General features: G+C 39.2%; 1 protein-coding gene, 4 long non-coding RNA genes and 4 other non-coding genes across 9 annotated transcripts in view; 7 read left to right on the top strand and 2 right to left on the bottom strand.

The window, feature by feature from the left end:
• LOC103511137 (actin-related protein 2-like) overlaps positions 1-18,691 on the top strand; it is a 26,994-nt gene extending 8,303 nt beyond the window's left edge. Inside the window, exons 8-12 of the mRNA XM_026824993.1 lie at positions 2,176-2,278; positions 4,955-5,208; positions 5,580-5,792; positions 5,890-5,978; positions 18,334-18,691. Of these exons, the coding sequence (XP_026680794.1) occupies positions 2,176-2,278; positions 4,955-5,208; positions 5,580-5,792; positions 5,890-5,978; positions 18,334-18,504 (830 nt within the window). The 3' untranslated portion in view covers positions 18,505-18,691. The remainder of the gene's footprint in view (positions 1-2,175; positions 2,279-4,954; positions 5,209-5,579; positions 5,793-5,889; positions 5,979-18,333) is intronic.
• Positions 2,285-4,422, top strand: LOC113468229. Its single transcript, XR_003392062.1, has 2 exons — positions 2,285-2,482; positions 4,388-4,422. It is a non-coding gene; the product is annotated as an uncharacterized LOC113468229 (long non-coding RNA).
• On the bottom strand, positions 2,593-2,712 carry LOC113468236. The gene has a single exon (XR_003392067.1). It is a non-coding gene; the product is annotated as a U5 spliceosomal RNA (small nuclear RNA).
• On the top strand, positions 2,896-3,015 carry LOC113468234. The gene has a single exon (XR_003392066.1). It is a non-coding gene; the product is annotated as a U5 spliceosomal RNA (small nuclear RNA).
• On the top strand, positions 3,094-3,210 carry LOC113468230. The gene has a single exon (XR_003392063.1). It is a non-coding gene; the product is annotated as a U5 spliceosomal RNA (small nuclear RNA).
• On the top strand, positions 7,243-7,359 carry LOC113468238. Its single transcript, XR_003392069.1, has one exon. It is a non-coding gene; the product is annotated as a U5 spliceosomal RNA (small nuclear RNA).
• Positions 11,134-12,824, top strand: LOC113468228. Its single transcript, XR_003392061.1, has 3 exons — positions 11,134-11,221; positions 11,966-12,040; positions 12,638-12,824. It is a non-coding gene; the product is annotated as an uncharacterized LOC113468228 (long non-coding RNA).
• Positions 18,692-19,127: 436 nt separating the features above from the next.
• On the top strand, positions 19,128-20,984 carry LOC113468227. The gene is made up of 2 exons (XR_003392060.1): positions 19,128-19,600; positions 20,583-20,984. It is a non-coding gene; the product is annotated as an uncharacterized LOC113468227 (long non-coding RNA).
• LOC113468225 lies at positions 19,946-21,736 on the bottom strand. The gene is made up of 2 exons (XR_003392058.1): positions 21,544-21,736; positions 19,946-20,546 (listed from the first exon to the last, which is right to left on the bottom strand). It is a non-coding gene; the product is annotated as an uncharacterized LOC113468225 (long non-coding RNA).
• Positions 21,737-22,555: the final 819 nt, after the last annotated feature.

The following is a 22,555-nucleotide window of genomic DNA, read 5'->3' as shown; positions in this document are numbered from 1 at the left end:
AATATGGCCATTGGCCAAACATAAAAGATTCAATTTGGACAAAAATTTGATCAATTAACTTTGATAATTTTCTAATACACCTTTCTTTACCTACTTTCAAAGAAAATTATTAAATTTTAAAGAGAAATATATGAATAGTTTTATAATAATAAGTATGTACACAAGGCTAAAGAAGAAACCCTTAAGTATTCAAAATAATACAACTTATTTTAATATAAAAATATAAAAAAATTCTTCATTTTTATTCGAAAATTTCAAAAATCGATTTTCTTCGTAAATTGTATAAAAAAAGCGCAGCTTTATAAAGTAAAGTAAATTTCATGAGACATGGGTTTAATGAAATTAAATCATTCACATACTACATAATATTCAATGTCAATCTATTGTGTACAAAAAGCAACTATACTCGTATCTATGATGATAAGATTTTCTATTCTTTAGGTGAAATTGTATAGAGATCTAAACTTAGCAATAATAACTTTTAATGTTATCTTCCAATTATTTCATAGTAGCTTTAATGACACAATAGATTCGCATTTAAAAACACGAAAAATTGTTCCCTAAAAAAATTGAACAAAAAATTTTCATTATGAAAAAAAAAAAAATAAATAAATAAAAATAAAATAAATGGACAAACAAAACACAAAATTTAATGGAAGGGATAGTGGAAAAATAAAACAAAATCATAACAATAATAAAAATAGGATAATGTTTTAGGAGGATGACAGAGAACACAAGGGGCTGTAATCAGTGTAATTCCTGAGAAAATACTTATATTTCCTTGTAAAAACAGGAGGAAAATGAAAATAGTGATCGTGCTGAAAAAACTCCATTACACATTAATTTCAGAGTATGCAAATTCTTAATATTGAAGAGGGTTTCTAGAATTCTACTGAATAAAGGGATTTTTTAATGATGTGAATTATTAGTTAAAAATTATCGAGGGAAAGGCTGAATGTAGGGGGGGATTTTTTTTTCCTTTCAAAGCTCATTTCTGTCATTTGTTAATTTACTCCACAATTTTCCCCTTTCCCCGACAACTTTACAGGCTAATTGCCTATTAGCTTAATTATTATGATTATTCAGATATTATACAAAATTAGGTCAAGTAGGGGAAAACTCAAAAATGGTAAAACGAGCAAAGTCAAACTGTTGAAAAGGGAAAGACATTAGAGGGAAATTATAAATTGATCTTCATATTAAGTAGAAAAAAAAAAAATTAGCACCGATTGTAGCTTGGAAAGGGGGAAAGAAGGTCTTATAAAAAAACATGTTTTATTTTTGGTACCCAAATCATAAGCTCTGAGGGATTTGACGTAGGCTCTTGAGGTCCTTCCACTTCAAGCAAAAAATTTCAACAGAAAAATGAAATAAAGAAAGGCACTTGAACTTGCTTCCAGCTATTCTTCAAGTCACAAAAGTTCATTGCATACTTGCAAAGCAAAATACAAGGGGGAGGGGGGTATTGGCCCAGATCATCAAAACTGAAATCTATGTACTATAATTTTTCAATAAATTGCCTCCCTCTGATATCTGACTTGAGTTTGCCAAGTATGATTCTAAAATCTTTTGGAAGCAAGAGCATACAAAGCCTTCGTTCTAATTTAGGTATGTAAAAAAGTTGTTAAAAAAATTGCATACAAAAACAGGTAGATTCGGACAAAAAATATGTAAATTTCATAAAAAGGGCAAATGTGAAACTTTGCAGGATTCTAAAAATACAGAGGTGGGTGGGAAAACTAATACAAAAAATATACTTAAATTACAAGCAAAAAATCCCTAAGTACATCTTCAATAATATAAAGACAGTATGAAATTACAAAATTGGAAATGCAAGTATACCTGATCCTAAGATCAAAATAGGGTAAGTGTGCCATTTATTCGCCCACCTAAAAAACGTACCATTTATTGGCCCACCTGCCCACATTTATTTTTCTAATTTTTGTTTTTATGACTACAATTTTTGAATAGCACTGGTTCAATAGCAGTCTTTAAGCCCTTTGTTTTGATGAAATTGGATCTTGAAAAAGTTTGTCCAGTTCAGACTTATGTGGCGTATGGTACAGGTGGGCCAATAAATGGTGCGTTTTTTAGGTGGGCGAATAAATGGTACACTTACCCTATTCCAGGTATTTTATTCAGATTATAAGCCCAGTTTGGTTATTACGTTCTCAGGTGATGGAGTGACTCATATTTGTCCTGTGTACGAGCAGTTTGCTCTACCTCATCTAACCAGGAGGTTGGACATTGCCGGCGAATCGCACATAACTCGCTATTTGTTAAGCTAGAACAAGTTGGAAAAAAATGAAGTGGTTTAAAATGAAATTATTGTCTTTTATCAGAGAAAAAGAGAGTATTTCTAAATGAGCATTTCATGTATTCGTTCGTTATCTGTGTTGTAAATAGGAAAGTAGAACTTTTTATTTTAAAATTTATCGTCAAATCAAGTCCATGTTGTTAATTCAAACTTTCGTATTCAGAGGTAAGTTCTTCACATTCTGTAGCTGAAATGCAGGACCTAGGTCCTAGTATATACGTATTATTCCGGTGTGAAAATTCAAATGTGTTGACCAAGTTGAAGTAGAAAAAGAAGCGTCAGAGACAAATGCCGAAAGCACAAAAAATGAGTCTCATCAATTGCTTCCCTCCACGGAAATCTTTAGTGAAAGGCGAAAGATTTATAATCTGTACCTGTAGTAAAAGGCAAAAGATTTAAAAGTTTACTCAAGGGCAGGTTATGAGCGCCTGGTAAAGTATGCAATACGCAACTATTTTATCAAGAGAAGTCCGTTCTTTGTATGAGAGGTTCACTCTTATGTTATTTTGTATCGTATAAGTTCTCACATTTTTGAAAATTCTATGTGAGGCTTGGTCCCACTTGTGACTCATTTGAGTTAACTCTGGCTTCCCTTCAAAACGAATAAATCTTTCGCCTTTTACTAAAGATTTCCGTGGAGGGGAGCAATTGATGAGTCTAACTAAAGTCCGTTCTTTGTATGAGAGGTTCACTCTTATGTTATATTGTGTCGTATAAGTTCTCACATTTTTGAAAATTCTATGTGAGCCTTGGTCCCACTTGTGACTCACCTGAGTCAACTCTGGCTTCCCTTCAGAACGAATAAATCTTTCGCCTTTTACTAAAGATTTCCGTGGAGGGGAGCAATTGATGAGTCTAACTCAATTTTTCGTGCTCCCGACTTTGGTCGGGGCGTAATCGCAATCATAATCATACACTCATAAGGAAAATCGACATCAAATCCTTGTTACTTTCCTTATCCTATATCCTATAGTAATCGGGTCAAATTTTCGATGGTCAGTTTTTAGTGCCAAAACACGTTTTGAGGTAAAGCCTAAATCCAAAGTTTCAGCCATTGGTCCGTGTGTATGTCTGTCTGTAAACAAAATATCTCGAGAACAATAAGAGCTAGAGACTTGCTGGTTGGGGCGTAATCACAATCATACACTCAAAAGGAATATTCTCAAATCCTTATTACTTATTAGTCTTATTACTTTCCTCTTTCCTTATCCTATGGGAAGAAAAGTAATGTAATCGGGTCAAATTTTCGATGGTCAGTTTTTAGTGCCAAAATACGTTTTGAGATCCCTAGAGCCTAAATCCAAAGTTTCAGCCATTGGTCCGTGTGTATGTCTGTCTGTAAACAAAATATCTCGAGAACAATAAGAGCTAGAGACTTGACATTTGGTACGTAGCTGTCAAATATGACAAGGATGCGACACAAAACTTTTGGTTAAGACCGCTGCAACGCTTGGCGGCATTTTACCGCTTTTTGGCGGTTTTCGGTATAATTTAACAATATCTCGGGAACAGTATGAGCTAGAGACTCGAAATTTGGTATGTAGTTCACAAATGTGATAAAGATGCAACAAAAAAACGTTTGGTTGAAATAGGTGCTGCGCTTGGCGGTATTTTGACAGCTCTTGAATAGATTTCGACCGTTTTTTGGCGGTTTTCAGCTATACCGACTAAGCGGTTAGAGATATTGTAAAAGATAGGGTAAAATAACACGTAATTTTACAATATCTCGAGAACAGTATGAGCTAGAGACTCGAAATTTGGTATGTAGTTCACAAATGTGATAAGGATGCAACAAAAAAACGTTTGGTTGAAATAGGTGCTGCGCTTGGCGGTATTTTGACCGCTTTTGAATAGATTTCGACCGTTTTTTGGCGGTTTTCAGCTATACCGACTAAGCGGTTAGAGATATTGTAAAAGATAGGGTAAAAGAACACTCAAATAAGCATCATTCAATAGGATAAGGAAAGTCGTGTGATGTTCACACCAGATTTTTTTTAAGCGGGTTTTTAACTTTTTATTACCATGAGCCAAGGATTCAACTTACACTTCCAACAACTCTCTTTCTCTTAGCATGTTCCGTAACTCCGATGCCTCTCTAGTCCTCCTCCTAGTTAACACTCAAATAAGCATCATTCAATAGGATAAGGAAAGTCGTGTGATGTTCACACCAGATTTTTTTTCTAGCGGGTTTTTAACTTTTTATTACCATGAGCCGAGGAAACTTACACTTCCAACAACTCTCTTTCTCTTAGCATGTTCCGTAACTCCGATGCCTCTCTAGTCCTCCTCCTAGTCGTTCTGCAAACGTCAAGCATCCTATGTATCATCATGGGCATCCTGTGCCAATCCAACGAAAGTTTCAACCATATTGTCCTCATAAGAACGAGTCGATCCAAGCATTGTACAGGCGCCCTTATTAGCAGGTCTTGGATTGTAACGAGCGCATCGTGTTTTGCGACTAATGGGCAGGACACGGTAGACCCCGCAAAGGTGTTGGTACAGGCAGGTGAGGGTTCGAACTTCGTAGTTTTTTCCTTTGAACGCTTCTAGAACTACTCGTATAGGTACAATGCATTTCACCGTGATCCTGTAGAGCCAAGGATTCAACTTAACTTCCAACAACTCTCTTTCTCTTAGCATGTTCCGTAACTCCGATGCCTCTCTAGTGCTCCTCCTAGTCGTTCTGCAAATGTCAAGCATCCTATGTATCATCATGGGCAACCCGTGCCAATCCGACGAAAGTTTCAACCATATTGTCCTCATAAGAACGAGTCGATCCAAGCATTGTACAGGCGCGCTTATTAGCAGCTCTTGGATTGTAACGAGCGCGTCGTGTTTTGCGACTAATGGGCAGGACACGGTAGACCCCGCAAAGGTGTTGGTACAGGCAGGTGAGGGTTCGAACTTCGTAGTTTTTTTTATGTTTGACAGAGGGAACATTAACGGCTAAGGTTTTATCATCCCGAAAGCGAAGAGAGAAGGAAGACAGGATAGGAGAAACCCAGCCGTTCCGAGAACGAACGTTCTCCGTTTAGGATGAAATCTTCTCCGGGGGGGGGGTATCGAACCCGCGACCTGACGCTTACAAGGCAGGCGCGTAATCGCTTGGAAAACCACACCTATGAAAATGATAGAGGCCCTATCTAGGCTCTATGATTTACATAGGTTTGGTTAGGCAAGCGACCATTCTCTACTGAAAGTTGCGCGTCTACGCTTCTAATGTGAGACGAGTCCAAAAGTAACCATGTAAGCGGTATTTCAGGCACTCTAACGGACCTCGTGTCTACTCTGCGACCGCCACATTTGACACGCAACGTGACAAATCTCAAGCGACGCAGACGATTCGTCGACTTTATCGACGGTGACGAATATGAGAAGATCAAAGCTTTAGAGAGAAACATCTATACATCGCGACCTATAAAAATAACCACCCGTAGCGGAGTTAGAACTGGGAAATATGGACTGGATATGACCCGTGACAACTCTATCTAGAACGAGTTCTCAAGAATGATATTGATAAGTTATCGGTAAGTTTAACCTTATGGGAAGTCACGTCCGATTATCTCAATAAGTTATCGGTAAGTATCCTGGTCTACCCTCTAGACTGGAGAGACAACTCTATCTAGAACGAGTTCTCAAGAATGATATTGATAAGTTATCGGTAAGTTTAACCTTATGGGAAGTCACGTCCGATTATCTCACATGATATTGATATCACGCTATTCACGCGTTAAAAAAAGCTGTTGGTAAGTTTAGAGGTTTCATAGAGGGCTGAAACAATGGAGGTCTTAGTGTCCCGAAATTGAAGAGAGAAGAAGGACAGAGGAGGAGAAAGCCAGCCGTTCGGAGAACGAACCTTATTTGCCTAGGTTAAAGTTCGCCCCGGATGAGAATCGAACCCTCAACCTAGTGCTCGCAATAGTAACTAGGCTCACTATAATGTGCAAAAACATATAATTAAATCGAAAAAAAAACTCCCAGATTCCTTTGTTCTTTGTTCAGTAGTTCCTTTCTGTTAACAGATTAACATCTCTAAATCCCTAATGACGCTTCCTGTATTGTTAGATGAAAAATATCAAATAACTACCAAATTTTTACGTTTTTCGAAAGGTCATTTTTGTTGGTTGGCCTCTCTGCATACTGATGTCCAACTTGTTGATCTTAAATATTTTACTATAAAGATTTTCATTAATCTAAAATTTCATCTTGAATATTCATTAATCTTGAATCATTTTTCCTCCCACCAGAAATTCAAGATCCGTATCGAGGATCCGCCCCGAAGGAAGGACATGGTGTTTATAGGAGGAGCTGTACTGGCTGAAGTGATGAAAGGCCCTATCTAGGCTCTATGATTTTCATAGGTTTGGTTATGCAAGCGACCAGTCTTTACTGAAAGTTGCGCGTCTACGCTTCTAATGTGAGACAAGCCCAAAAGTAACCATGTAACCGGTATTTCAGGCACTCTAACGGACCTCGTGTCTACTCTGCGACCGCCACATTTGACACGCAACGTGACGAATCTCAAGCGACGCAGACGATTCGTCGACTTTATCGACGGCGACGAATATGAGAAGATCAAAGCTTTGGAGAGAAACATCTATACATCGCGACCTATAAAAATAACCACCCGTAGCGGAGTTAGAACTGGGAAATATGGACTGGATATGACCCGTGCCTCCACGAAAATCTTTAGTGAAAGGCGAAAGATTTATTATCTGTACCTGTAGTAAAAGGCAAAAGATTTAAAAGTTTACTCAAGGGCCGGTTATGAGCGCCTGGTAAAGTATGCAATACGCAACTATTTTATGAAGAAAAGTCCGTTCTTTGTATGAGAGGTTCACTCTTATTTTATTTTGTATCGTATAAGTTCTCACATTTTTGAAAATTCTATGTGAGGCTTGGTCCCACTTGTGACTTTACTGAGTCAACTCTGGCTTCCCTTCAAAACGAATAAATCTTTCGCCTTTTACTAAAGATTTCCGTGGAGGGGAGCAATTGATGAGTCTAACTCAATTTTTCGTGCTCCCGACTTTGGTCGGAGCGTAATCACGATCATACTCTCAAAAGGAAAATCGACATCAAAGTAATGTAATAGGAAGGAAAGTAATGTAATCGGGTCAAATTTTCGATGGTCAATTTTTAGTGCCAAAACACGTTTTGAGATCCCTAGAGCCTAAATCCAAAGTTTCAGCCATTGGTCCGTGTGTATGTCTGTCTGTAAACAAATTATCTCGAGAACAATAAGAGCTAGAGACTTGAAATTTGGTACGTAGCTGTCAAATGTGACAAGGATGCGACACAAAACTTTTGGTTAAGTCCGCTGCAACGCTTGGCGGCATTTTACCGCTTTTTGGCGGTTTTCGGTATAATTTTACAATATCTCGGGAACAGTATGAGCTAGAGACTCGAAATTTGGTATGTAGTTCACAAATGTGATAAGGATGCAACTCAAAACGTTTGGTTGAAATAGGTGCTGCGCTTGGTGGTATTTTGACCGCTCTTGAATAGATTTCGACCGTTTTTTAGCGGTTTTCAGCTATACCGACCAAGCGGTTAGAGATATTGTAAAAGATAGGGTAAAAAAACACTCAAATAAGCATCATTCAACAGGATAAGGAAAGTCGTGTGATGTTCACACCAATTTTTTTTCTAGCGGGTTTTTAACTTTTTATTACCATGAGCCGAGGAAACTTACACTTCCAACAACTCTCTTTCTCTTAGCATGTTCAAGAAAGCCAGCCGTTCCGAGAACGAACCTTATTTGCTTAGGTTAAAGTTCGCCCCGGATGAGAATCGAACCCGCAACCTAGTGCTCACAATAGTAACTAGGCTCACTATAATGTGCAAAAACTTATAATTAAATCGAAAAAAAAACTCCCAGATTACTTTGTTCAGTAGTTCCTTTCTGTTAACAGATTAACATCTCTAAATCCCTGAAGACACTTCCTGTATTGTTAGATGAAAAATATCAAATAACTACCAAATTTTTACGTTTTTCGAAAGCTCATTTTTGTTGGTTGGCCTCTCTGCATACTGATGACCAACTTGTTGATCTTAAATATTTTACTATAAAGATTTTCCTTAATCTAAAATTTCATCTTGAATATTTTTTTTTTATTATTATTTATTCAATCATCGTATTACTTTATTCAATTCTCCAACTGTACCATTCCTGCTCCGTCCTCACACTCAATCAATCATCTTGAATATTCATTAATCCTAAATCATTTTTCCTCCCACCAGAAATATGACCCGTGGAAATATGGATACTACAAGAGGAAGTATGGGTGTTACTAGTCGAAAATATATGGATGTGAAAAAATTCAGTCTGAAGGTTATTACTGGAAGTGTGGATGTGAAAAATGGAAGTATGAATGTAACTAGTGGAAATATGGATGTGTTAAATGGAAGTGTGCAGGTGAATGGTGGTCCTGCAAACGTCAGTACGGCTGATGGATATGATAGTTTGGACAAGGAAGTGGCTGCTTATGTGAGGAAAGTAGTTCAGGTAACAACTTTTCATTATTTCTCGCAATCCTCGCCTTTTTGTTGCAAACGTCAGTACGGCTGATGGATACGATAGTTTGGACAAGGAAGTGGCTGCTTATGTGAGGAAAGTAGTTCAGGTAACAACTTTTCATTATTTCTCGCAATCCTCGCCTTTTTTTGCTGTAATTTCAGTCAGTTCCCCTATTTGTTCTCACTAGGCTGAGTACACCTTGAAATGGTCAGCAGTACGTGTTGTACCAGACCGTCACCCGTTCGGACACCAACCACGCTCGCCGTTGATTAACTTCGTAAGTCAGGAAATGGTTGCTCCAAAGTGCTTTTGCCGCCTTAAAATCGTCTTCTTTTACTACACCTTTCTCAACTTTATTTGAGGGTTGGTGTGGCCTCCTTTTCCTCCTTTATTCTAACCCTCCATACCCTCCTGTTCAAAGCCTCCTCTCTCTATCTAACGCCTTGCCTCCTCCTCCTCCTCCTCCTATCTTGAATCTTACATTTGCATCTCTGTTTTTTTCGCCCTAAAATGAAGTTGGAGATTTTAATGAGATAGCATGAAGCAGATAAGAACCATACAAACAGCAATTCCCTTTATGGATTTTTTGCTTCTTATCTGCTCAATGCTCTCCAATTGTATTCCAGATCCACCTATGTCCTCATCACAACCAAGCCGCCTCGTTATCAGACCAATGTGTGGTGCATTCAACGTATGATTGCTATTGGCTAGTTCCGGCTGTTCCGAGGTCTATTTGAAAGAAAAAAACCAAATCGTCAGGAAATGGTTGCTCCAAAGTGGTTTTGCCGCCTTAAAATCGTCTTCTTTTACTATACCTTTGTCAACTTTATTTGAAGGTTGGTGTGGCCTGCCTCCTTTTCCTCCTTTATTCTAACCCTCCAACCCTCCATACCCTCCTGTTCAAAGCCTCCTCTCTTCTCTATCTAACGCCTTGCCTCCTCCTATCTTGAATCTTACATTTGCACCTCTGTTTTTTTCGCCCTAAAATGAAGTTGAAGATTTCAATGAGATAGCATGAAGCAGTTAAGAACCATACAAACAGCAATTCCCTTTATGGATTTTTTTTTTCTTATCTGCTCAATGCTCTCCAATTGTATTCCAGATCCACCTATGTCCTCATCACAACCAAGCCGCCTCGTTATCAGACCAATGTGATCTCGCTCTCCTACAAGTCCATCAACCTTACACCCGCTCCAGGAGAATATCCTGGATCCCCATCGGTAATGGAGTCCCCAGGGAGACCCCATTCAACGCCCACCTCTGTGGCTGGGGTCAAACGGGCCCTAATGAAAGGGGTCGAAAGGAGAGTGGGGTTCCAAATGGGGACAACAAAGGAGGGGATGGAAAGAAAGTTCAAGAAGTGGTGAAGAATTTCGTCCTGGATGTTCAAATATTGCCCCCGGCCCAATGTCCACCAGCCCGCAGAGGTGAGTGGATCGAAAATTGCCAGAAACAAAGGGATTTTACTTTTTTTTCCCAAGTTTTATACCTAGAGGGAAGTGTAACAATAATAACGGAGGTGTTATTGTCCCGAAATCGAGAGAGGACAGGAGAAAGTGGCGGGAACGAAACTTGTCTGTTTAGATTTTTAGAATAAACTTCGCCCCGAGCGGGAATCGGACTCGCGACCTAGCTCTTACAAGACAGGCGCGCTACTCGAGCTAATAGATCAGTTGCGCTTACTCGGGTGATGTTTCAAAGTCATAGAGCAAGAAAAATGAGGACCAACGAAATTTTTCTTTTTCTTCTACGACTTCTAGATCCCGAGATAAATTCCTATATCGTCCCGTTCTCCTCCTATATCGTTACGTTTTCTCCTGTAGGGTAGAATAGGTTCTGACCCGTGCCCCACTCCTATGAGTCGTCTCCTAGTTCCTGTATTGACCACCAGGGGGAGACCTTCATCTCCGCGGCATGGGTGACCTCTACTGGGGGTCATCAGACAGAAGATCTTCTTAGCTTCTGGGGAAAGAAAAATCAATATAATCAATGTTATGTTGCTGTTTTTTCTCTCTCTCCCTCTCTCTCTCTCTCTCTCTCCTCCAAATGGTTTATTAGAGGGAGCTGTACCTAACTACAGAGGTCTAATCATCCGGGACTGAAAGAAAGAAGGAGAACAGGATATTGAAAGTCCAGCTGTTCTGAGAGAAATCAACGGTTGTAGGGTTATAGGTCTCCGTTTCAACGTTTACAGTAGAAACATTCCAGCCTAATGGAGCAGTTGCAAATGGGTAAGAATTATAAATAAATGGTCGATTCCTATGTAAAAAGTTGGGAAAAATCCAAATCTGAGGTCAATGGGACAGTAACGAAAACGGAACTTTTGGCAGACAACGACGTTATGTTCTCAATGATCCATTGTTTTCTTGTGGAAATACGGAGAGGTAAGGGTTAAGTTTGACTGAAAAGTAGCCAGCCTAGTTAGCTTGGAAGGTAAGCGCTAGGTCGCGGGTTCGATTCCCGGCCAGGGCAAACTTTATCCTAAGCAGATCAGGTTCGATCTCGGAACGACAGGCTTTCTCCTACCCTGTCCTCTTACCCTCTTCAATTTTGGGACGATAAGACTCCTTCATCGAGTTAAAATCTTAGAACTTTCTTCTTTTGCTCAGTCAGTGGTAGGTATGCCATTTGAAAGGCCAACTAATTATGACCCTATAACAAAGTCTTTTTACAGCACACTTTAATAAATGTACGAAAATTTAATTTTTATTTTCCGTTGTAATGAAAGAGTTCAAATATGTGTGACGTCAGACTTTACGCAGTTGTTTTTTTCGTCCATTGGGGCAAACTTTATCCTAAGCAGATCAGGTTCGATCTCGGAACGGCTGGCTTTCTCCTAACCTGTCCTCTTACCCTCTTCAATTTTGGGACGATAAGACCTTCTTCATCGAGTTAAAATCTTAGAACTTTCTTCTTTCGCTCAGTCAGTGGTAGGTATGCCATTTGAAAGGCCAACTCATTATGACCCTATAACAAAGTCTTTTTGCAGCACACTTTAATAAATGTTAATTAAAACAAACTCTTGTCTATCCATTCCAGGTATTATGTGTTCACGAATCTGTGCTACCATCTGGGCAGCACACTTTAATAAATGTTAATTAAAACAAACTCTTGTATATCCATTCCAGGTATTATGTGTTCACGAATCTGTGCTACCATCTGGATTGGATATATGGAGTGATACCAAGCCTATCCAAGTCTAGGTGACCCAAATGGAAAACGGGACATTGATTTTCGCGGAGAACGGCAGAATGGTGAGAACAATGGGAAATGGGACAAGGATGACAGTGAAAGAAAATGGGACAGTAACGAAAACGGAACTTTTGGCAGACAACGACGTTATGTTCTCAATGATCCATTGTTTTCTTGTGGAAATACGGAGAGGTAAGGGTTAAGTTTGACTGAAAAGTAGCCAGCCTAGTTAGCTTGGAAGGTAAGCGCTAGGTCGCGGGTTCGATTCCCGGCCAGGGCAAACTTTATCCTAAGCAGATCAGGTTCGATCTCGGAACGACAGGCTTTCTCCTACCCTGTCCTCTTACCCTCTTCAATTTTGGGACGATAAGACCTTCTTCATCGAGTTAAAATCTTAGAACTTTCTTCTTTCGCTCAGTCAGTGGTAGGTATGCCATTTGAAAGGCCAACTCATTATGACCCTATAACAAAGTCTTTTTGCAGCACACTTTAATAAATGTTAATTAAAACAAACTCTTGTCTATCCATTCCAGGTATTATGTGTTCACGAATCTGTGCTACCATCTGGATTGGATATATGGAGTGATACCAAGCCTATCCAAGTCTAGGAATTCGTGTGCTTATGTAACCTGATGATGAGTCTTAATAAATGTGAATCAGTGAACCATTAACAGTGCTCATTTGGTCCTCGACTTCTGAAAACAACTTTGCACTTCGCGCAATATTTTGTCGTCAAAGCAACTAGAATAGTAAAAGTGAAGTTTTATCCTGTAACAGCCTGTTCACAATGCACGTTTTTTTCTTTATCCGAATTTTTGCGATTTTTTTTTTTTTTTTCGTTGGCAATGTGAAACGAGACCCCTCAGATCGGAAGAGAGACCCCTCACAAAAAAAAAAAAAAAAAAAAAAAAAAAAAAACGTGACGAAGAAAAATTCGTTTCGTCTAGTGTGAATGGGCTGTTAGGCGTTTTAACTCTAGCTATTAGGTCGTTCGCTTCAAGAAAAAAGTCAATAAAGAAAGAAATGGATAGTATGTGATATAATTTAACGCAATATAGTTTTATTGGGTGTAAGGTTGAGTTAATTAATAAATACGATTTAGTATCAAAATAAATTGTTAGGTCTCTTATTTTTGTCACATTACCACGGACTTTTATTGCTTCATTACTACATAGTCGTTAATTCGTTATGTCTTAGCTTGCTATGCTTTGCTAGATTGCTACGGTATTTATGACAAGTCTTGACACTGTGATGTATTTCTCAAAACTCTTTATAATTGCACATATAAAACATAGGATAAACCTTGACAGATGTCATTTCACACAGAACTTCAGTTTTTCACTCATCCACGTTTCGCTGCAAAGGTGCAGTGAATGACATTCCCTAAACTACGTTTCCCCTCCCCAAAGAGTTTTAACGTCACAGCGTCAATGTACGTATATAACTGCTAAGGTCTTTTACCCAACATTGGGCAACAAGCTACCCGCTTACTCACATTAACCTCGCCCAGATTGGGAGGAGCCGGGAAAAGCCAGTAGCACGCATTTGGATGATCACCATCCGGTTACCAACCAAGCGGAACGTCGCTTATCTTCAGTGATCAATTGGAAACTAATGTATTTAATGTGCTATCGCCGCTGGCAACTACGTTTCTAAAACCGTCCTATTTCCATCACTTACATTACTACCATCAGTACTATCACTATCAGTCATATTAACACTTTGAAGTTGAGGTCTCATCGGGTCCATTTTATCCACTAATGTCTCATTATGCGCAATATTCTCTATAACGTGCTGGACGCGCCAATGTTTGCGCAACAAGCTATGCTCCAGACCAAACTGCGCAAAGCGAATGCATTGTATACTCGTACAGATGGCTGCGCTACGCAACTTGGTGCCCAGATCGTATATCAGACGAATGAGGAACTCTTCATACTCCCCTATACAATGCACTTCTGAAATAAAGAATAATAATTTATCAATTAAATATTGTTTTACTTTTTTCAGGGGGTTTAACGATATTTTATAACTGGTAAGAATTTTGGTGACGGGGGTTTTGCTCCTCTCACATTAACTTCACCCAGCCTGCGAAGATCCGGAGTACGCACAGCTCAGATTCTTGTGTTTTACGATACTCTATAACTGGTAAGGATTTTGGTGACGAGGGTTTTACATTCGCTGAAAAGCTACCCGTCTAGCCGTCTAACTCTTCATTCGCTGAAAAGCTACCCGTCTACTCACCTAGCCTGAGTGGGACTGAAATAAGCCAGCAGCACGCGATTGCCTGGATCCTAGATACACATGCGGATATCAACCTCGCAGAACGTTGCTTAACTTCGGTGATCTATCGTGATTCAGTGCCCTCAACGCGCTATTGTCTCTGGTTATTTATTTTTAGCATTTATTTTATATTTTAGGACATAGCTTCTTACACTTAGGATTACTGACATTCATTTGATAAATACACAGAATATAATGTCTGGCTAGGGGACGTTAAACAGAGAGAAGACTAGCGTCTGGCTGTGGGACTATAAACAGGGAGGAGAACAGCTAACCCTAACATTAGGAACTAGTGTATTCAATGTACTATCTCCGCGCCACTTGCTACTTATTTATAGGTCATAATATTTTTATTCCAATTTTAAAATATGGGAGTATAGCTCACATTTAGGATTCACTTGAAAAATCAGTCACAGTAAACATATTACCAATGGTAAAGTCGGGTGGTTTGAAGTGCACGCATTTGAGTCCGTAGACCACAGGTTCTTTAAGCAGGGCTGGTCGTATAGGACCTTGGCGAGCGATATCGTAAGCCTCCTGAGAGTTTAACCGCACACCCGCCTGTCTGTGAACAAACAAACAAACAAACAAACAATTATTATCAGTAATTTTTAATACTTTTTAAAGAGGTTTGATAGAGGGAACTGTAACTGTTCAGGGCTTATCGCCCCCAAAGCGAAGAGAAAAAGAAAGATAAGATAGGAGAAAGACAGCCGTTCCGAGAACGAACCTTATTCGTTCAGGATAGAATCCGTAACGGGCGGGAAAAGAATGCGCGATCTAACGCGTATACAGGACAGACCTGCTTCCTGCCAAGGCAATAAGGCAGAATATAAATTACCTATAGTAAAGTCGGGTGGTTTGAAGTGCACGCATTTGAGTCCGTAGACCACAGGTTCTTTAAGCAGGGCTGGTCGTATAGGACCTTGGCAAGCCACATCGTAAGCCTCCTGAGAGTTTAACCGCACACCCGCCTGTCTGTGAACAAACAAACAATTATTATTATCAATAATTTTTAATACTTTTTGGAGAGGTTTGATAGAGGGAACTGTAACTGTTCAGGGCTTATCGCCCCCAAAGCGAAGAGAAAAAGGAAGACAGGATAGGAGAAAGACAGCCGTTCCGAGAACGAACCTTATCCTTTCAGGATAGAATCCGTAACGGGCGGGAAAAGAACAAACAAACAAACAAACAATTATTATCAGTAATTTTTAATACTTTTTGGAGAGGTTTGATAGAGGGAACTTTAACTGCTAAGGTATTATCGTTCCGAAATCGAAGAAAAAAGGAAGACAGGATAGGAGAAAGACAGCCGTTCCGAGAACGAACCTTATCCTTTCAGGATAGAATCCGTAACGGGCGGGAAAAGAATGCGCGATCTAACGCGTATACAGGACAGACCTGTTTCCTGCCAAGGCAATAAGGCCGGTACAAATAAATCAATCAATGAGACTAGCACAGTTATATTTTTTTTATTTTTCATGTAAGAGAGCCAACCTTTAATTAATAAGGTCATGTTGATCTTTTTATGGTCTTTTCTCTGGGATTTCAACCAGCTGTCCTTACTAAAGGTTGACCCCGAAATAGCCTCTACATGTGGTCCCAGACGGTCACCCATCGAGATGGGCAAGTGCCAAACACGCAACACGTAGGTTAACATTAGTTATCCATGGGTAACTGGTGCATTCAACGTATGATTGCTATTGGCTAGTTCCGGCTGTTCCGAGGTCTATTTGAAAGAAAAAAACCAAATCTTGGGAATGGTCCATGTTACCATGCTAGTCTAGTTAGCTTAGAGGGTAGTACGTCTACCTTATAAGCGCTAAGGTCTTATCGTCCCGAAAGCGAAGAGAGAAGACAGGATAGGAGAAATGCAGTCTTTCCGCAAATGAACCTTATAGTTTGTTTTCAGTCTGTTTAGGATACGAAACAGATAAGTCTGTTTAGGATACGAAACAGATAAGTCTGTTTAGGATACGAAACAGATAAGTCTGTTTAGGATACGAAACAGATAAGTCTGTTTAGGATACGAAACAGATAAGTCTGTTTAGGATACGAAACAGATAAGTCTGTTTACTTATAGTTTGTTTTCAGTCTGTTTAGGATACGAAACAGATAAGTCTGTTTAGGATACGAAACAGATAAGTCTGTTCAGGATTCGAAACAGATAAGTCTGTTTAGGATACGAAACAGATAAGTCTGTTTAGGATACGAAACAGATGAGTCTGTTTAGGATAAAATCCGCGCCGGGCGGGAATTAAACCCGCGACCTAGCGCTTACAAAGCAGTCGCGCTACCCTTTACGGAAGAAGTGTGTCGTAATTTTTGACCCTAACATTGACGCCAATGGACAGACCGACACCGAAGCGAATACAATAGTCCGTCCCTTATACCTTTTATTATTTATTAGTAATAATAAAGGAAGGACGGACTAAAAACCATGTTACCATGCTTGTCTAGTTAGCTTAGAGGGTAGTGCGTTTACCTTATAAGCGCTAAGGTCTTATCGTCCCGAAAGCGAAGAGAGAAGACAGGATAGGAGAAATGCAGTCTTTCCGCAAATGAACTTTAGTTTGTTTTCGGTCTGTTTAGGATACGAAACAGATGAGTCTGTTTAGGATAAAATCCGCGCCGGGCGGGAATTGAACCCGCGACCTAGCGCTTACAAAGCAGTCGCGCTACCCTTTACGGAAGAAGTGTGTCGTAATTTTTGACCCTAACATTGACGCCAATGATAAGGTCATGTTGATCTTTTTATGGTCTTTTCTCTGGGATTTCAACCAGCTGTCCTTACTAAAGGCTGACCCCGAAATATCCACTACCTACATGTTATCCCAGACGGTCACCCATCGAGATGGGCAAGTGCCAAACACGCAACACGTAGGTTAACATTAGTTATCCATGGGTAACTGGTGCATTCAATAAGGTCATGTTGATCTTTTTATGGTCTTTTCTCTGGGATTTCAACCAGCTGTCCTTACTAAAGGTTGACCCCGAAATAGCCTCTACATGTGGTCCCAGACGGTCACCCATCGAGATGGGCAAGTGCCAAACACGCAACACGTAGGTTAACATTAGTTATCCATGGGTAACTGGTGCATTCGAATTTCAGTCAGTTCCCCATTTGTTCGCTCTAGGCTGAGTACACCTTGAAATGGTCAGCAGTACGTGTTGTACCAGACCGTCACCCGTTCGGACACCAACCACGCTCGCCGTTGATTAACTACCAGAAATTCAAGATCCGTATCGAGGATCCGCCCCGAAGGAAGGACATGGTGTTTATAGGAGGAGCTGTACTGGCTGAAGTGATGAAACTACATGTAGTCCCAGACGGTCACCCATCCAGATGGCCAAATGCCAAACACGCAACAAGTAGGTTAACATTAGTGATCCATGGGTAACTGGTGCATTCAACGTATGATTGCTATTGGCTAGTTCCGGCTGTTCCGAGGTCTATTTGAAAGAAAACAAGCAGGGTCCGTCCCTCCGAGAATTATTTAGCCCGTAGTGATTACAGAAAATCAGTACCTATGTACCTGCCTAATTTGTTTAATATTCAGTTTATTATTATTCTTGATTTGATTAAACCAAATCTTGGGAATGGTCCATGTTACCATGCTAGTCTAGTTAGCTTAGAGGGTAGTACGTCTACCTTATAAGCGCTAAGGTCTTATCGTCCCGAAAGCGAAGAGAGAAGACAGGATAGGAGAAATGCAGCCTTTCCGCAAATGAACCTTAGTTTGTTTTCGGTCTGTTTAGGATACGAAACAGATGAGTCTGTTTAGGATAAAATCCGCGCCGAGCGGAAATTAAACCCGCGACCTAGCGCTTACAAAGCAGTCGCGCTACCCTCTACGGAAGAATTGTGTCGTAATTTTTGACCCTAACATTGACGCCAATGAAGAGAAGTTTAGCCGTAATCATCTACTTAATACTCATTAAAGATTATTAAAGTAATTATGATTATAATTAGAGGAAATACAAATCATGCAATGTCTGTTTCCAATTTTACGTCATTCACCAGAAATTCAAGATCCGTATTGAGGATCCGCCCCGAAGGAAGGACATGGTGTTTATAGGAGGAGCTGTACTGGCTGAAGTGATGAAGGATAGGGATGCATTCTGGATGAGTAACAAGGAATACCAGGAGCGTGGAGTTTCGGTACTGAGCAAACTGGGAAACCGAGCAGAGTAGGAGATAAATAAAACAGTGCAACACTTGGCAGTCCGTGAAACACTTGGGTCTGACCGTTTAAACAGATGTGTAACATCGCCCGCACACTATCAAACACTTCAACTCCAAGAGGAAATAAATTTAGGTCAATCGGACCAGTGGAAGTGGCCCAAATTTTAGTTACAAGATTTGACCCAAACAAACAAATTACAAACAAGTGAAACACTTGGGTCTGACCGTTTTAAAACAGATGTGTAACATTGCCCGCACACTATCAAACACTTCAACTCCGAGAGGAAATAAATTTAGGTCAATCGGACCAGTGGAAGTGGCCCAAATTTTAGTTACAAGATTTGACCCAAACAAACAAACAGAGATCTCAAGTTAAGTAAAACCATGTAAAAATAGATGGGACATGGTTAGCGTAGTGGTAAGGCACTTGCTTACCATTCAAAAGGTTCCGGGTCAATGCCCATATTTTGATTTCCAAATTTATCAAATTTACCATGCATTTATTTCTAAATGCATGGTATACAAAACATTATGTGAATCAATATTGAGGTATGCAATTGAAAGTTACGGTTATACATCCGAAGAAAATTTGAAACAACAGAAATCTCAAGTTAAGTAAAACCATGTAAAAATAGATGGGACATGGTTAGCGTAGTGGTAAGGCGCTTGCTTACCATTCAAAAGGTTCCGGGTCAATGCCCATATTTTGATTTCCAAATTTATCAATGGGTTACTCTCTGGTGTTCTCGTGTTGATGTTCAGTACTTCAATCGATGATCAAACTAAGACATTCGACTGATGTACCTTTAAGCCTGATTCACACTATAGTGCCAGTCTCGCTCCGGTCACGGTCCAGTTTCGGTCCGATCAAAAAGATTCGTCGCGAGAATGTTCCAAATTTTGACTGTGAGCTGACCGTTACCGTACCTTGACTAGAACGTCTAGTGTGTACACTCGCATTTACTTGCCTTCAACAATCATTTGATCGGACCGTGACCGGACGTAAACTGGCACTATAGTGTGAATCAGGCTTTACGGTTCCAAGTTTTCATAAGGTCTATCAATCTGTCAAATTCATACCTCAGACTCTGCATGAGGCGATAAGGTGTTCTGCCATCGGAATATCACTTGAGCTTTGTCCGCAAAGGCGTGGTGAGCTATTCACTCGAATCATTTATCTATTTCTATGGTGCCAAATTTTATTAGGAAAAATAATACTATTCTCGTAAGTACTGCTAAAGTGAGACAATCTGTAACACAGTAAACTGGCACTATAGTGTGAATCAGGCTTTACGGTTCCAAGTTTTCATAAGGTCCATCAATCTGTCAAATTCATACCTCAGACTCTGCATGAGGCGATAAGGTGTTCAGCCATCGGAATATCACTGAAGCTTTGTCCGCAAAGGCGTGGTGAGCTATTCACTCGAATTATTTATCTATTTCTATGGTGCCAAATTTTATTAGGAAAAATAATACTATTCTCGTAAGTACTGTTAAAGTGAGACAATCTGTAACACAGAAAAGTCCATACCCTAGCCTAGCAGACTCCGTTCCCTTTCAGAATATTCTTCAATTGACAAAGAGGAACAAGAGTCTGGGCAATATTTGTATTTTATATCCGCGGCCTTACTTTGTGATTCATTTTTAGACTTTGGATAAAAATTTATCTATTACTATTATTATTTTATGATCCCAAAGTTTTTATTAGTTTGATCTCAAAGTGTGGCCGGGGACATTAGAAATCTAGCTTCTTCTTAGATCTAATTTATATTCCAGCTATATCCTTTATCTTTGCATTTACTTTTGTACATATTTATTATTACTATGATCATTTTTTACGTTTGAAATAAAATTATTTTATATTTTACAATATCACGAATATTTTTGTATGCCAACATTGTCTACAAATTACTTGAATAATTTCCAATAATATTTAGTAATTGATTCGTTGCGATTTATTAGATTAATCAAACGGTAGATAATGTCGCATGGAGGTAATAGGCAACGAATTGTAAAATAGTATAAACTACAGAAGAATCGCACATAACTACCTATTTGTTAAGTTAGAACAAGTTGGAAACGATAAGGTGTTCTGCCATCGGAATATCACTTAAGCTTTGTCCGCAAAGGCGTGGTGAGTTATTCACTCGAATCATTTATCTTTTCTATGGTGCCAAATTTTATTAGGAAAAATAATAAATAATACTATTCTCGTAAGTACTGCTAAAGTGAGACAATCTGTAACACAGAAAAGTCCATACCCTAGCAGACTCCGTTCCCCTTCAATTGACAAAGAGGAACAAGAGTCTGGGCAATATTTGTATTTTATATCCGCGGCCTTACTTTGTGATTCATTTTTAGACTTTGGATAAAAATTTATCTAATACTATTATTATTTTATGATCCCAAGTTTTTATTAGTTTGATCTCAAAGTGTGGCCGGGGACATTATCTAGCTTCTTCTTAGATCTAATTTGACTAATTTCTCGTTTAACTTAAGAACAATATTCCAGCTATATCCTTTATCTTTGCATTTACTTTTGTACATATTTATTATTACTATGATGATGAAAATGGAACTTTTGGCAGACAACGACGTTATGTTCTCAATGATCCACTGTTTTCTTGTGGAAATACGGAGAGGTAAGGGTTAAGTTTGACTGAAAAGTAGCCAGCCTAGCTTGGAAGGTAAGCGCTAGGTCGCAGGTTCGATTCCCGGCCGGGGCAAACTTTATCCTAAGCAGATCAGGTTCGATCTCGGAACGGCTGGCTTTCTCCTACCCTGTCCTCTTACCCTCTTCAATTTTGGGACGATAAGACCTTCTTCATCGAGTTAAAATCTTGGAACTTTCTTCTTTCGCTCAGTCAGTGGTAGGTATGCCATTTGAAAGGCCAACTAATTATGACCCTATAACAAAGTCTTTTTGCAGCACACTAATATTCATTAATTGATTCGTTGCGATTTATTAGATTAATCAAACGGTAGACAATGTCGCATGAAGGTAATAGGCAACGAATTGTAATATAGTATAAACCACAGAAAAACTACCTATTTGTTAAGTTAGAACAAGTTGGAAAAAAAATGAAGTGGTTTAAAATGAAATTATTGTCTTTTATCAGAGAAAAAGAGAGTATTTGTAAATGAGCATTTCATGTATTCGTTCGTTATCTGTGTTGTAAATAGGAAAGTAGAACTTTTATATTAAAATTTATCGTCAAATCAAGTCCATGTTGTTAATTCAAACTTTCGTATTCAGAGGTAAGTTCTTCACATTCTGTAGCTGAAATGCTTAGCCGTAATCATCTACTCAATACTCATTAAAGATTATTAAAGTAATTATGATTATAATTAGAGGAAATACAAATCATGCAATGTCTGTTTCCAATTTTACGTCATTAAAGATTATTAAAGTAATTATGATTATAATTAGAGGAAATACAAATCATGCAATGTCTGTTTCCAATTTTACGTCATTGCAGACCTACCCCAACAGTTCAAATGAGGTCTAACCGTCCCACCTATTCGATTATTTTACATTTCTACACGTCTAGCGTCTATTACCTATTCGATTATTTTACATTTTTACACGACTTTAATCGAGTTCCGTATTAAGTTGATTCACTTTAAATCTAGCACTCGCCGATTAGCATGGTAAATGATTACTAAAACCACTTAGAATGATCCAAATGTAAGTGGATCAAATCAAGCAGCTCGGGTAGTACATCACGAGAGAGGACAGGAGAAAGTGCCGGGAACGAAACTTGTCTGTTTAGATTTTTAGAATAAACTTCGCCCCGAGGGGGAATCGGAGTCGCGACCTAGCTCTTACAAGACAGGCGCGCTACTCGAGCTAATTAGGCTGGAATGTTTCTACTGTAAACGTTGAAACGGAGACCTATAACCCTACAACCGTTGATTTCTCTCAGAACAGCTGGACTTTCTAGTACATCATTAAGGATTAATTGGCGTCTTATGATCTTCACATCCAATCTGTTCATCGCCATTTAAGGATGTCGCCTCGCGTTGGGTCAGAAATTCAATTTGTTTACTGAAATTGAGA

This window comes from Diaphorina citri, unplaced genomic scaffold, assembly GCF_000475195.1.
Source record: "Diaphorina citri unplaced genomic scaffold, Diaci psyllid genome assembly version 1.1 scaffold679, whole genome shotgun sequence".
NCBI classification, from domain to species: Eukaryota; Metazoa; Arthropoda; class Insecta; order Hemiptera; family Psyllidae; genus Diaphorina; species Diaphorina citri.
This window is presented reverse-complemented; position numbering and strand designations above follow the sequence as displayed.